At 44.4% G+C, this 12687-nt stretch overlaps 1 protein-coding gene across 1 annotated transcript in view; it reads left to right on the top strand.

The window, feature by feature from the left end:
* The window catches only part of drosha (drosha ribonuclease III), a 97520-nt gene that overhangs the window by 58509 nt on the left and 26324 nt on the right, over positions 1-12687 (top strand). Inside the window, exons 23-24 of the mRNA XM_030078938.1 lie at positions 152-222; positions 8790-8834. Of these exons, the coding sequence (XP_029934798.1) occupies positions 152-222; positions 8790-8834 (116 nt within the window). The remainder of the gene's footprint in view (positions 1-151; positions 223-8789; positions 8835-12687) is intronic.

Raw genomic sequence — 12687 nt, 5'->3', positions numbered from 1 at the left:
CTGCCATTCTGCATGTTATAGAAAGTATCCGGCACTGTTTCCAGCGAATACTGAGCACAGTCTGAACCACACTTTTGATTTAACTTTGTTTTATTGATCTTGTCCACTTTCATCCTGACTTTCCTCCTCATTTCTCTGTTTTTCTCCCTAGGTGCTGTGTATTTGGAGGGAGGCTTGGAGGAGGCCAAGCAGCTCTTTGGGAGGCTGCTTTTCAACGGCGAGGTAACTCACTAATTTAGTAACTCGGTTATACTGTAATTTGGTCTTCTGCCGTGCAGCTCTCTCGGTTTTCATATACTATGTGTGTGTCTATGGACGCTCATGCATGTGCACATCACTTTCTGTGTGGATAGATGAAATGTCCTTGGTTCTTTTTATGATTGCCCTCTGGCCGTGGAAGTAAACAACAGACTATTGAGTTAGTGTGATGCGGGGGTCTGTGTTTGTATGGTGAGTAAGTTCCCGTATGTCAGCGCTGTATACTGCCATCTCTTGTTGACACAAGACGAAGAAGCTGATAGAAAGAGATTGGTGACCATGGACCTGGCATGGTGCACATTGCCTTGTAAAAACTCAAGCTAAATGAATATATTCAGAGCCGCCGAACAGCGGTGGATTAAAGAATGTCCTGCAGGCACAGTTGCTTGTATTGCTGACAAAAGTATCGGCCTGGGGAAGAAAAAAAAAGAGAGAGAGGAGAGAAAAAAAAAAAACTCAACAATGAGCAAACAACATCCATCGTAGCAGGAAGAAGATGGGGCACTCTAGGTTAAGGATTCCGATTCAGAAACTTGTTGTGTATTGACGGACAGAGAGGAACACACGCACAAAAAACACGCCTGTGTGCACAAAAGAAACCAACAGCGTTGAGCATACAAACATCCTGTGGCTATTGCAAGAGAAGATACCTACTGTTTTTTACTGTTTCCTAATAGTCCAGCTCATGATAGGACTTGGGGCATGGCTGTTTTGTTTCATCACTCGAGGAGACGAGGGATGAGAGGAACGGCAGATGTGCTTATGATGGTATTTTCATATTGAGCTGTGTGTATGTGTGTGTGTACAATATTGAGTGGACGGGGAACAAGGATTTGGACTTCAGAAGCACAATTCTCGAATATAAAGTTGTTTACCTTGCTGAATCTTACATGGAAGGTGTTTTTGTCTTTTCAGTTGTATTGAGTCATCTCTCCATCTGATGCAATTGTTTCATCTCTTATTGTGGAGTAGATAACCAGGAATCCTAGATTATTGGTAGCTTCTCCTCACCTCTCCACAGGCTTGATATTTGGAGTATCTCAAACTAAATATTTTGGAAATCTGTAAAATGTAACCAGATACATCATTTTATGCTCAATGGGACTGCATTCAGTTCCTTTTTTATTATGTGTGAACAGTGCTGCAGTGTTTTTATTGACTTGAAATGACAAAAAAAAAAAAAAAATTGCTGACACAGAATCCCTGCAACATAAAAGATCCAGGACTACCTCTCTCTCGCTCATCATCATCACCCATGCACATCAGGAAACCCTGCGGTAAGCATACAGAAGCTTATATAACAATGCCAACATATGCTGTGTGTTAGGCATAAATTGGATGGTACAATAGGAATCAAACCACCGACAAACTCTGTCAAATTTCATTTCGTACAGTAACCATTGACCTACATTGAACCACAAACCACAGAAACTATATTTACCTTTTAGATGGTGTGTTTTGGCCCTAGGACACTCAAACAAGACAGAGCATGGCTGCAGTGAGGTTCAGATCCGCACAGCAGCAGTTTGATCCAAGCTGTTTATTGTGCACTCGTTTCATTTATTGTCACAATCATTTCCTTTTGTTTCAGCCCACAGGCGGTCATTGATATATTGTATCTTACATTGTTTCGTTGTATATATATATGAAATGTATACTGCTGTTTTTGCTTTTGTTCTTTCTTTTGTATATTTTTTTTTACTCCTCATACCTGTTGTTTTGTTGCACAAATTGTTCAAATTTTAATGACTGAAATGAAATTGTGCAAAAACACATTTCACAACATTTCGACCTGACTTGGTCACCAGACAAAGACCAATTCAGATCAAAACATTTTGTATTGGAGCGTACTGCTTCTTTTTTGATCCATATTTTATAATTTGAAGTGTTTTTTTTTTTGTCAACAATCGGGTGTAGGCAATAGCCTGCAATAGATGCGCACATAGCCTCTTGACTTGGGTAGTGAGGTTCAAATGTTTTTGTTTATGGGATAATACCCCACACACACGCACACACACCCTACCCCACTTGGCCACCTTACTATGCAACAAAATTGAGAAATAAGCCATGAGAAACCATGCTTAACACTGGCTTTGGAAGTGCTAAAAGGTACCAGCAATTGGAGTTCTAGTATGAATAGTAATTCTTGCATTGCACATTATTAATATTTAAACCAGTGTTTATGCTTGAAGCTGTGCATTTGGGTATCTTACAGCATGTTAAAATGTGCTCCAATCAGAAATCCACCAATTAGAAATGACAACCAGAACTATCCATTTTCTAACATGTACTGATAAAACGTTATAATATCGGCATATGGTGCCACAGCACTGTACATTGACAAACCATGAGCGTAGCAGTTTTGGACTTGTGCTTAATAGTGTGCCGTTGATTGGAAGCACAGTGCAGAACAGCATCCTCAATCTGTTGTACTGGCCCGAGTTAACAAACCAAATTGGCTAGAGAATGATCAGCAATCTTATTCATCAAAAGTGACAAATGATGCGGCGATGCCTTATTCCTCAGAGTTGATATGATTTACAATAAAGTGAGGTTTTTTTACACAATTATATGTGCAAATATGTACAAGCAAATAGGAAGGATGCCAGCCCATATGGAAGGAATGTGTATGGGAGAGGTTAAGGCAGTAGGGGGTAGCTTGGAGACAGGTGAGCTGAAAGAAAACATGCAATTCAATTTCTAGGTCCTTTCTTTTGAGATGGTGGATTGGTTATAAGCAGGGCAGGACACTGTCCAGTGGGCACATTGGCTAATAGATTCCCAAATAAATTCATAAGCCACTTTACCTTTTTTTTTTTTTTTTAACCAATCCAGTATCATTTTTATATTACAAAATAACCTTTAGATGATGACTGAGTTGGAAAACTTGCCTGCCACTGTTAAAAGCATTTTGCAGTCGGCTAGAGTCAATTACCCTCTAATCTGTGACATAGCAAGGGTTAGTAGCAGTTGATAGTTCTTTTAATAATACTTATTCCTGAAATATTTCATTTAATGACTTATCTGTTTTTTTTTTGTCTGCTCTCTGGATTTGCTGGAAGTGGTGAATGTCTTTCTTGAGAGTGAGGAATGGTAATCTTAATTACATGTGTCCATGTAAACCCGCGGTGTACACTAAAATATACTGAAATCAGCCAGCATTTTTTTTTTTTCTCCCAGTTTACTGAGGATCGGACAGTGGAACCCGGTGAAATTCTGAACCAAAGCTCATCCAGAATATGAAATGTGCCTGTACACTCTGGAAGATATCCTGTATAATCCTGTTTGACCTTGCTCTGCAATCGATAAGGAAATCCCAACCATTACATATAATCAATAGTCTCTGATGTACGGTAAAGCAAAACCACAGTCCAGAGTGTAGGGCGAGTGCAGATAGAGTTGGAGAAGAAGTACCACGGTTGCAAGTGCAATTCTGAGAGAAGTTGTGGGAAGCAAAGTGGGAGTGATTTTCAACTGCGGCTTGAAAGTTTTCAGACATGCGGGCCAGGGACTGAAATAGTATGGGTTGTCACCCCCCTGCTGAATCCTCCTGATGGCCGCTCTGTCGTACAAAGCTGAGAGGAGACAGATGGACATAGACCAGAAAGCCAAACACCAGCCGGGTGGTATGATGCTGAGGTGGGAGGGTAAGCCAGAGAGATGGACAGAGACAGAGAGAGACAGAGAGAGAGAGAGAGAGAGAGGGAGACACAGAGAGAGAAATTTTTATGGTCTGCGGGACCACTGAGGCCTTCGGTATTTCGAGCTTAACACATCAAAATGGGTCTTTACACAGCACATTACCAAAGTTATGAGATGTGGTGCAAAACTGAAGGACTCTACATTTTTCTCTATCACACCCTGGAAGGTTTCGCCATTCCTATTTGTCAGTATGGTGTTCCATTCACACATGGATGATCAGTCCCATACTCATCCTGTCACTCTGTAACAACAGGACGCCGGCCGGCTAGTGTCTCCCCCTCGCTCCCTCTCCCTCCTCCTCCTCGCTTTCCCCCTCCCCCCCTCCCTGCGCTCCCCTCCGTACCACTTCAGGATGTCATTACCGCCACGGAAGTTTCACATAGGTCCTCTTTTGACGACTCAAAACATCTCTGCGGGTGAAACGCGGAATTGACTACCGCAGACAAAAGCATGTATGGAGTTTCTGCCTCAGGATCGACCCGTGCAAACACTAGCCCCCGGTTTTTGTGCAGATGTTTGTTTATTTGGGTATTTTGATTCTCCTAATTGGTGTGGCATTCAGGCCGGAATGCAACAGCAATTTCCGTCGTCTTCTGTTCGTTGCCGCACGTCACCTTTGCCGCTATTGCTTTCCTAAACAACAGGGCTCTTGCCGCGGATGGAATCTAGCTTCATTGCACACAGAGGCCCGGAGGAAACAATAGATGCTAATTTGCTAATGACATTACTGTGGAGGTTATTAAAGCGTCAGCAGAGAGGCAGGAAGCATCTTCTTCGGGCGGAGCTGCTCGATTGCTCTCAACCTGGACTGAATAGCGGCGTGATATTGCAAGGAAGAGATGCTGCCACTGTGCCGTCCTGAGGGAGGTGCTGCTTTTGAGCAGCAATCACCATAATGATGATCTCACTGCCTGCCCATGGGCTAATCTACTGGCTTTCATTAACACGCCACACACACACATGCACACCCGAACGCGACTAACGTGACAGGGGTTGCTGTGACAACTGAGATGGTCGCCATGGCACTGTGTTGGTCGCTTTTGGTAGTATGGCTTTGCTGCCTCCTTCTGTCTCCTCCCTCCCCCCTCCCTTGTTGTTCGGCCCTCTGGGTGCAGAGTCACAAAGCCAAATGCAGGGCTACAGAGCAGTGCTTCACACAGTGATAGCTGAAACCCCTCTCGAACACAGCATTGTTTTAGGAAAACAAACAAAACAAAACAAAATTATTTATTTTTCCCCATTTCATTATTGTCGACAGCACTGCTGATTGTTGTATTCTAACGTCCAAGTGGTATTTCATCAGTTTTAACTGTATCTTGGACATAATCTTGGTCTCTTGGTACACCAGTAGAGTGTGCTAGCCTTACATGCTCACACAGGTGAAATGCTGGCTGACAGCTCCTTCTATAAAAACACACTGCATCACTGGCCCCTAGTAACATAATCATTCAACCTAGGCTCTCCTTTCATACATAACTACACATTGTTCATTTTGTATAAGTGATAATTTTAAAGCAACATTCACCGGACATGAGTCCTTTCATTTTCTTTTCACCATTACTCTCATATTATTATTGTTTCTTTTATTATGATGATTATTATTATTATCGCATGCTCTTTCTCTCTGCCTCGCTTTTCTGTTCACTCATTTGTTCTTTGTCCCCTGCAGTGTCCCTCTCCATTTACTGTGGACATGTGTGTGGGTAGTTTGTTTTGTCCTGTAACAACTATTAGTGTTTTTCCACACACACACACATGCTGGCTTGGCTCTACTGGCCAGTGCAGCTGGGATTTGCGTCTCCAGTGAAACAGGGCTGCCTGCTGAAGGTGTGTCTTTAACTAACAGCGAAGCCTCACCGGCCGATTGTGGGTGTGTTGACTAGTTTTTCCTCCCTTCTGTATCAGCGCCCCATACAAGTGTTTTATTTTCAGAAAATTAACAAGACCAACTCGACATGGCTGCTTCGCATGAGCAACGTCAGTGTATTTAAGATATTTGCTAAAAAAAGGTCATTTCTTACATGGATAGATTATCAACTGCAATGCAAGTTTCACACGTCTCGGTTTGATGCTTCCTTGTTGTAAGCAGTTCTGTGTCAAAGCTGTTCAATTGGTCTCTGACTAATGAATGATGAAGCCATCTGACGTCGCTGCAGCCTGCTTGAGGTTGGGTTTGGATCTGCTTTGGAGATGGATTGGAATGATTCAGTTTAGTCAAAGATTGTGGGAAAGTCCCCCTTCTTTATACTCCCTGGTTAAATATCATTACATATCGTTTGCCAAACACACAAGTCTCACTACTACTGGAGGCAAAATAAAGTGGCGAGGACAGTGCAGCCTGGGAGTGTTTCTGTTGACTTCACACTAACAGACATAATAAGCTAAACCCTGGCCAGAAGCTCTCATAACAAAACAAAAAGCGAATAATTGTAAATATGGAATATATAATAAAAGTGGTTATATGATTTTAATGATGAAGATAAGCAGTTGTATGATTTTTTAAGCATGAGTACATCATTTCCTGCACAATAAGTTATCTTTTTTCCCCTGTAGTGTTTTTATGTTTGGCCATAATGGAGAGAACGGATGCATTCAAACACACACACACACACACACACACACACACTCCCACTACACACAAGCCATTTCTTACCCAGAGACACTCTCTGCCCACTTTCAAAAGCACTGTAAAGGATGTACTATTCACCTTAACCATAAATCCTTCTATAGACTTCACCAAATAGTCGGCATTGGTTTTCCTATATTTGGAAGATCTCCTTGACCATTCCCTGTCAGAAGCCTCCGTTTTGGACTTAGGGCTGCTTTTATGTTGGTATTGATCAGCGCCGCTATCTCTTTTATCGATTCCTGTGCTGCATTACTACGTTTGATGGATTGATTGGCAGCCTGTAGCTAGAGACCAATTTGTCAGGCAGCACTGGACCCTGTCAGAGGAGCGTACCATTATGTCCCAATCATGGATGGCCAACAATCCCAAGGCGGGGGGGGGGGGTTTGGGGAGGAGGGATGTAGCCGTGTTGCCTATTCACGGCTGGCTTGTGAGCCCTGGCTATTTGCAGGGCTGAGTCTGTGTCCTGATTCCTCGTGGGACCGAGCTGCACTGATTGAAGCCCACCTCCAAACAGAGCTCATTGGCTGTTTCACCAGTGTGCCTTTCATTTTTGCTTTTCATTTCAACTCTCATTACAGGCAGGCCATTGCCATTCAAACAAACATGTTTGCATATGCTTTGCTTTTTTTTTTTTTTTTTTTTTTTTTTTTGTTTGTAGCACTAGAGCTCCATCCTCCAAATGGCTGTGATTCAGCTGTTGCACATGATGATTTGTGCTCTCTGTAATTATACCTTCCTCTCGCTGGGAAGGAGAGAGAGACAGAGAGAGAGAGAGAGGGAGAGAGAGGGAGACAGAGACAGAGGAGGGAGAAAAAACCTGTTGTTATTCTTAAATCCCCACTCGACGCTGGCTTAATCATTGTCTGCCTTGTCTTCGGAATGGCTGTAATTAAAACATTAGCTGTTCGGGTCTATATACAGCATGTGGGTGGATCGTGTGCGTCCCATGGACGGATTTTAATCAGAAGCCGAAACAACTTGCGTGCACTTCATCCCCCTTCATCCTCCTTCTCTTTCACTTTTTCTATTTGTATTTGTTTATCTCTCTTTCCCCCTCCCCTTTCTTTCTCCTGTTCCCTCACGGCGTCTGCATGCATGTATGCACACGTGTGTGCGTTTCAGATGCATCACTGTCTAGGATAGTTTAGGCCAATTTGTGCGACTGCAGAACCGCTCATTTGAAGCGAGCGATCCATTAGTCAGTGCTATTGACTTCCCTTTGAGCAACGCCGTCCTCGACAGTGAGGAATCCTATGCGATGTTGTATTCACCAGCAGACGGTGTGTTGACTCGATACCTGCGATGTACTTAGTGTTTTCAACCCCGGTCCCGGGCTAAGACACGCAAAACCAAAAGGAAGCTTTTGCTCAAACATATTGACCACTTTCATGAATTTTTCATCGGCTGCTCAAGGCGCCGGGTTGCTAGCCGGGGTGGGCTGAGGAGGTGAGGCGCCCTGCTCAATACTGCCGACCACACACAACCTCCCCGCCACCTCCCCAGGGCGAGTCCCACATTTTAAAGGGTTATCTCCTTGAACCCCTTAAACACCTGAGTGATACTGTACTTCAGAGGCCCTGATCACGTCTCTATCGCCAGTATGACTCACCCAACATTACACCCCAGGCCCAAAACTGCCTCTGGCTGGCGTTGTCCCTGGCAACAACTTGCTAGTCACAGCTTGCTCTCTCTATCTCTCTTTTCCTCTTTCTCTCTCTGTCTCTCTCTCTCTCTCTCTCTGTGTGTCAGCTTGTCTGTCTCTGTTTCTCTCTTTGCCATTGGATCCTGTCATGCGGATGCTGCGACAGCCTTGAGGAAACCGATGTTGATCTTCCACATATTTCTCTCCACAGGCAGGGGAGGCAAAGGACACCGGCGCTGTCACACTCTATCTCCAGTAACAGAGCACCCCACCACCACCACCACCACCATCACCACCCCCTTCCCTCCCTCCCTCCTCCCCCATCACCCCCGCCCGCCCCCTCCCCCCCGGTGGATCACTGGTGGTCAATGAGCAGACCTCTGTGCTTGCGAAATAAGATGCTGACTCATTTGCTGTTATTTCGCCGTCCCCCGTCGGGACCGCTCGCAGTACCTCAAAACACTTTGACTGAGGAATACCCCCCTCCCGCTCTCCCCTCCCTCTTTACCCCTCCCCTTTTCTCTCTCTCTCTCTCTCTCTCTCCTCTCTTTGCAGGACCTACGGGAAGTCTGGCTGAACTACCCGCCGCACCCCCTGCAGGTGGGTTGAGATATGTTTTACTATTGATGTTTAGTTTGGCAAGGTGCCGCTCATTAAAACTCACCTCAGCCTCAAAACACACACACACACACACGCTCACACAAAGCCATTCTCAGCTCTTTTCAAGTTTTCCTACCTGAATGTATGGGGTTTTTTTTTTGGTTTGTTTTTTTGGGGGGTGTGTTGCTAACAGAGGAGGGCAAGCTGTTAGTCATTTTGCCTGAGGCTGACTGAGTTCTTTATAGCTGTGTCACAAGGCCCCCAGTAGCCCTCCACTAGTCCCTATTGTTCTGCTCCTGTGTCTGACTGCTCTCCATTTTGGTTTAGACCCTAATCCGCTCTTTCATTTACTCAGCCTTTACTCTTCTCCATTGCTCCTTTTTCTGCGGCACCATTCTCTCCTTCCCCTCTCCCGCTTTTGCACTCTCTTCCCTCTCTCTTCCCCTCTCTCTGTTCTGTCGTCCTTTGCTTTGCATGATCTGCCCAGAAACATTGAACATGTCAACAGTGTTTGTTTGAAATTAGGATTTGGAAGAAGAGATCAAAGATGCCATAACAGGATTACAGTCCCGAATCACATGGGGCCTCCAGGGACCGTCAGGCATCCTTCTCTCTGATGTGTTTGTGAGGAGAAAGTGTCTCTTTGTGTGTATGCCGAGACTTGTCTTTAAGCACTTTATTCTCTTCATCTGTGTGTGTGTGTGTGTGTGTGTGTGTGTGTGAGAGAGTGTTCACATGTCTGTCTCTGTGTTTTCGTATGCGCATTTTTGCATATCCGTGTTTGGCTCAAAATAACTTTTTGTGTCTCTGCTTATGTGTGAGTGTGCACATATGTACATGTTTGTTTGTTTGTTTGTTTGTTTATTGCCTGCATTTGCGCAACACCCCCCCCCCCCCCCCCCCCCCTTTTTTTTTTTTTTTTTTTTGATCCCCAATTGCCTGAGATCCGCAGCGCGCCTGGCTGCGTCTGTTTTTGTTATGAGCTGAGTGTCAGTGCTCAGAATAAACCCATTGTATCCAGCGCTCTGTTTTCCCGGTGAGCTTGTGCCGTTGAAGCCCCAGCGGCAGCCACCATGGTCAGGGTGGAGCCCCAGGGTCAGACCTACAACCCCTCTGTGGTGAGGGGGGAACCTCCGCAGTCTGCTGAATAAGTAGTCATTAGCCGGTTCAGAGCCATGGCCTCATTACCACACACTGTGCACGGCTGAGGTTTCCTCTGGGTGGTCCCCTGCCAGCCGAGTAATGTCTGTTAAATTCTGCCACCCTCTTGGTGACATGATCCCTTTTTGACCTTAAGCGTAAGATGATATAATCTTTGCACTTTGATGCACGCAAAAGCATCTTCTTGTCATTTTCACTTTGTCTAATTGATGAAAGGCCCCAGAATTTTGGGCTCGAGCCTCATGCCCAAAAGCACCGCCTCAAGGGTTACATGGTGTTTTTTGTTTGTTTTTTTGTGTTGTTTTTTTCTTTTTCTGCCAAGGCAAAGCGCAGAAGATGACAACATTGAAGTGAAAGAGGACCTTCCGTAATGAGGTTTGTGCGGATGACAGTGGCAGCCCGCCACGGCATGGGTAATTATGCGTACGCTCGTCTTTGGCGTACATGCATACATTAGCCCTGCCACTGATGATCCTGGCCCTGTGGAGTGCAGTGGAATGCCTCCCGGTTGACAGGCACATCTTTATGTCTTCGGCGGTTCGCTCGATTCGCACCCGTGCATCATCACACTCAGCTCTCCAGAATCATTTACCGGGGTGTCATTTACGTCAAGTGTGAATTTCAAAATTTCTCCTTTGGTTTGGTGGGAAGATACATGAGCGTCAGGCTTTTGGGCGTCAAAGACCTTAGCTCTGATTCTGCTTTCTGTCCGGACTGGGCTGAAAGTGATGCTTTGAAGCCATTTCAAAAGTGTTTTTTTCATAACTGGTGTTTTTTTTTTCTTCTTCCTTTCTTCACTCTGTTTGAAGCCTTGCTGCTGGCCATTTCCCCTGAAGGATAGCTAGCGCCTATGAGTGCTGAACTCGTCAGATGTCGTTAGTCGTGATGCATGACATTTTAACGCCTTTCGTTAATTAAGAGAGGGAAAAAAGGACAGAAATGAAATGTTTCTTAGGACATGTTGGAAGACGGAACCATGACATTACCGGCAGCGCTCCAATTAAAATACTGAGTTTAAAAATACATCTCTGCTTCTTCGCACCGGCTTGGTTTGACATGGGAGACTCTGAGAAAGCTGTTTACTTGTCATTTCTTCATGAAAACACAGACAAAGAAGATGTTGGAAAATGAAGATATTGGCTATCCTTCCCAGGAGACTCTTCATTGTATTTCCATCTTTGTTATTATTATTTCTAGAAGGGCGTTACAGCATGTGGCTAAATGAAGCAAGCTAACAAGGTCAATTGAATGCACTTTATCTCCCTTGAATGTCCACAGTAAATTATGTTGCTCAATGTTTCTGTTTTCTTTGGGAAAGATGTCTTGGTCAAGCATACAGTTGTAGCACACAGAGACCAATTAGATGTTTCTAGCAGCCTAATTAATGCGCCCATAAGGATATCTCTTGATTCAACAAACACAAGCATGCACACACAGTTATTTTAGCATATTATTTCTTTCTCTAATGAGCCAAGGCATGAGCAGATACTGTCCTTTGGAAGCAAGCCACCTGTTTATGCTGAACCCTTCTACCTCTGAACTCACCGAACCCCAATCCTGATGTTGAAAGCCTAATCTGTAGACATTTTTCACAACCCAAATGATTCCTGAAGTCTCATCTAAGGCAGTATCTCTCAACCTAGCACATCAAGGCTCACCTGCCCTGCACCGCTGTTGCACGCCTTATTAAAGTCTCATGAAAGAGGCAGCCTTTTAATTTATTGTGCAGTAAGACTCTTTTCCGTCGATGACCGCCTGCGTTTCCTCTGTCATCGATGCAGTTTTCCTAAGGCACTCCCTGGCCCTAATTTAAGCAGCACGGCAGAAAGAAAAGGTAATTGTTTACATGAGTCCACAACAGCATGCAACGGCATGATGCAACCTTTGTAACTGTTCCGCCTGACCGTGGAAAGAGGCTGTTGCCTGGGAAGACTGAACTCACCTGATTAAATGGACCCAACCCTCCTCCTCCCATTGGCTCTGTCAACTTTTGTGTTCTCATTGTAATTTCCAGCCTCCGTGTACTGTACTCTGCCTCGGCTTGCCCCCAACAACAAGCTCCATTGTTAGGATTGCAGGCTAACCACTACATTCTTACAATGGAAAACTTTGACAAAGATTTGGAGGATTGTGCAGTAAGCCTGGCTTGTGTGGCTTCGAACATCTTCTACTTTGATGGAATATTATTTTGTGGTGATTGATCCATTGTGTTGGATATCAGAAGCAAACAAAGGGGAAGTCACCTTCACCTAACTGCAAAATGTTACATAGAAGCACTTCCCTGCTACATATTTACAAAGCACAATGCGGTTTAGACCCACCCATGGTTATTCTGACTGGTTTAAAAATACAAACAACCCACAATGGTTTTACCTATCCTCAAGAAAAGGTCTGGCAAGCAAACTAGTTGTTCCAGGACAGGGCACGAGTAAAATCTTGCATTGCAGGTGAACCTTGAAGACCAGGTTTTAAACACACAAGTGTTAAGGCATGGGGCTTTGAGTCTCTGCTCTAGTTTGGCAAGTAGTTTCCTTGAGGACAAATGAGGAAATTCACCACTGAGTTGCCAGATATTTTAATTGGCCATTTGAATCACCAAATTTAGAGAGATTGGAAAAAGCTACTTGTTTGCCTTAAAACTCAATGACTAAAAGATTCTATCTGCTGCAGATCATTAGGGTTTGTTTTGAGG

The sequence above is a fragment of the Myripristis murdjan genome, chromosome 20 (assembly GCF_902150065.1).
Source record: "Myripristis murdjan chromosome 20, fMyrMur1.1, whole genome shotgun sequence".
In the NCBI taxonomy this organism is placed as follows: Eukaryota; Metazoa; Chordata; class Actinopteri; order Holocentriformes; family Holocentridae; genus Myripristis; species Myripristis murdjan.
This window is presented reverse-complemented; position numbering and strand designations above follow the sequence as displayed.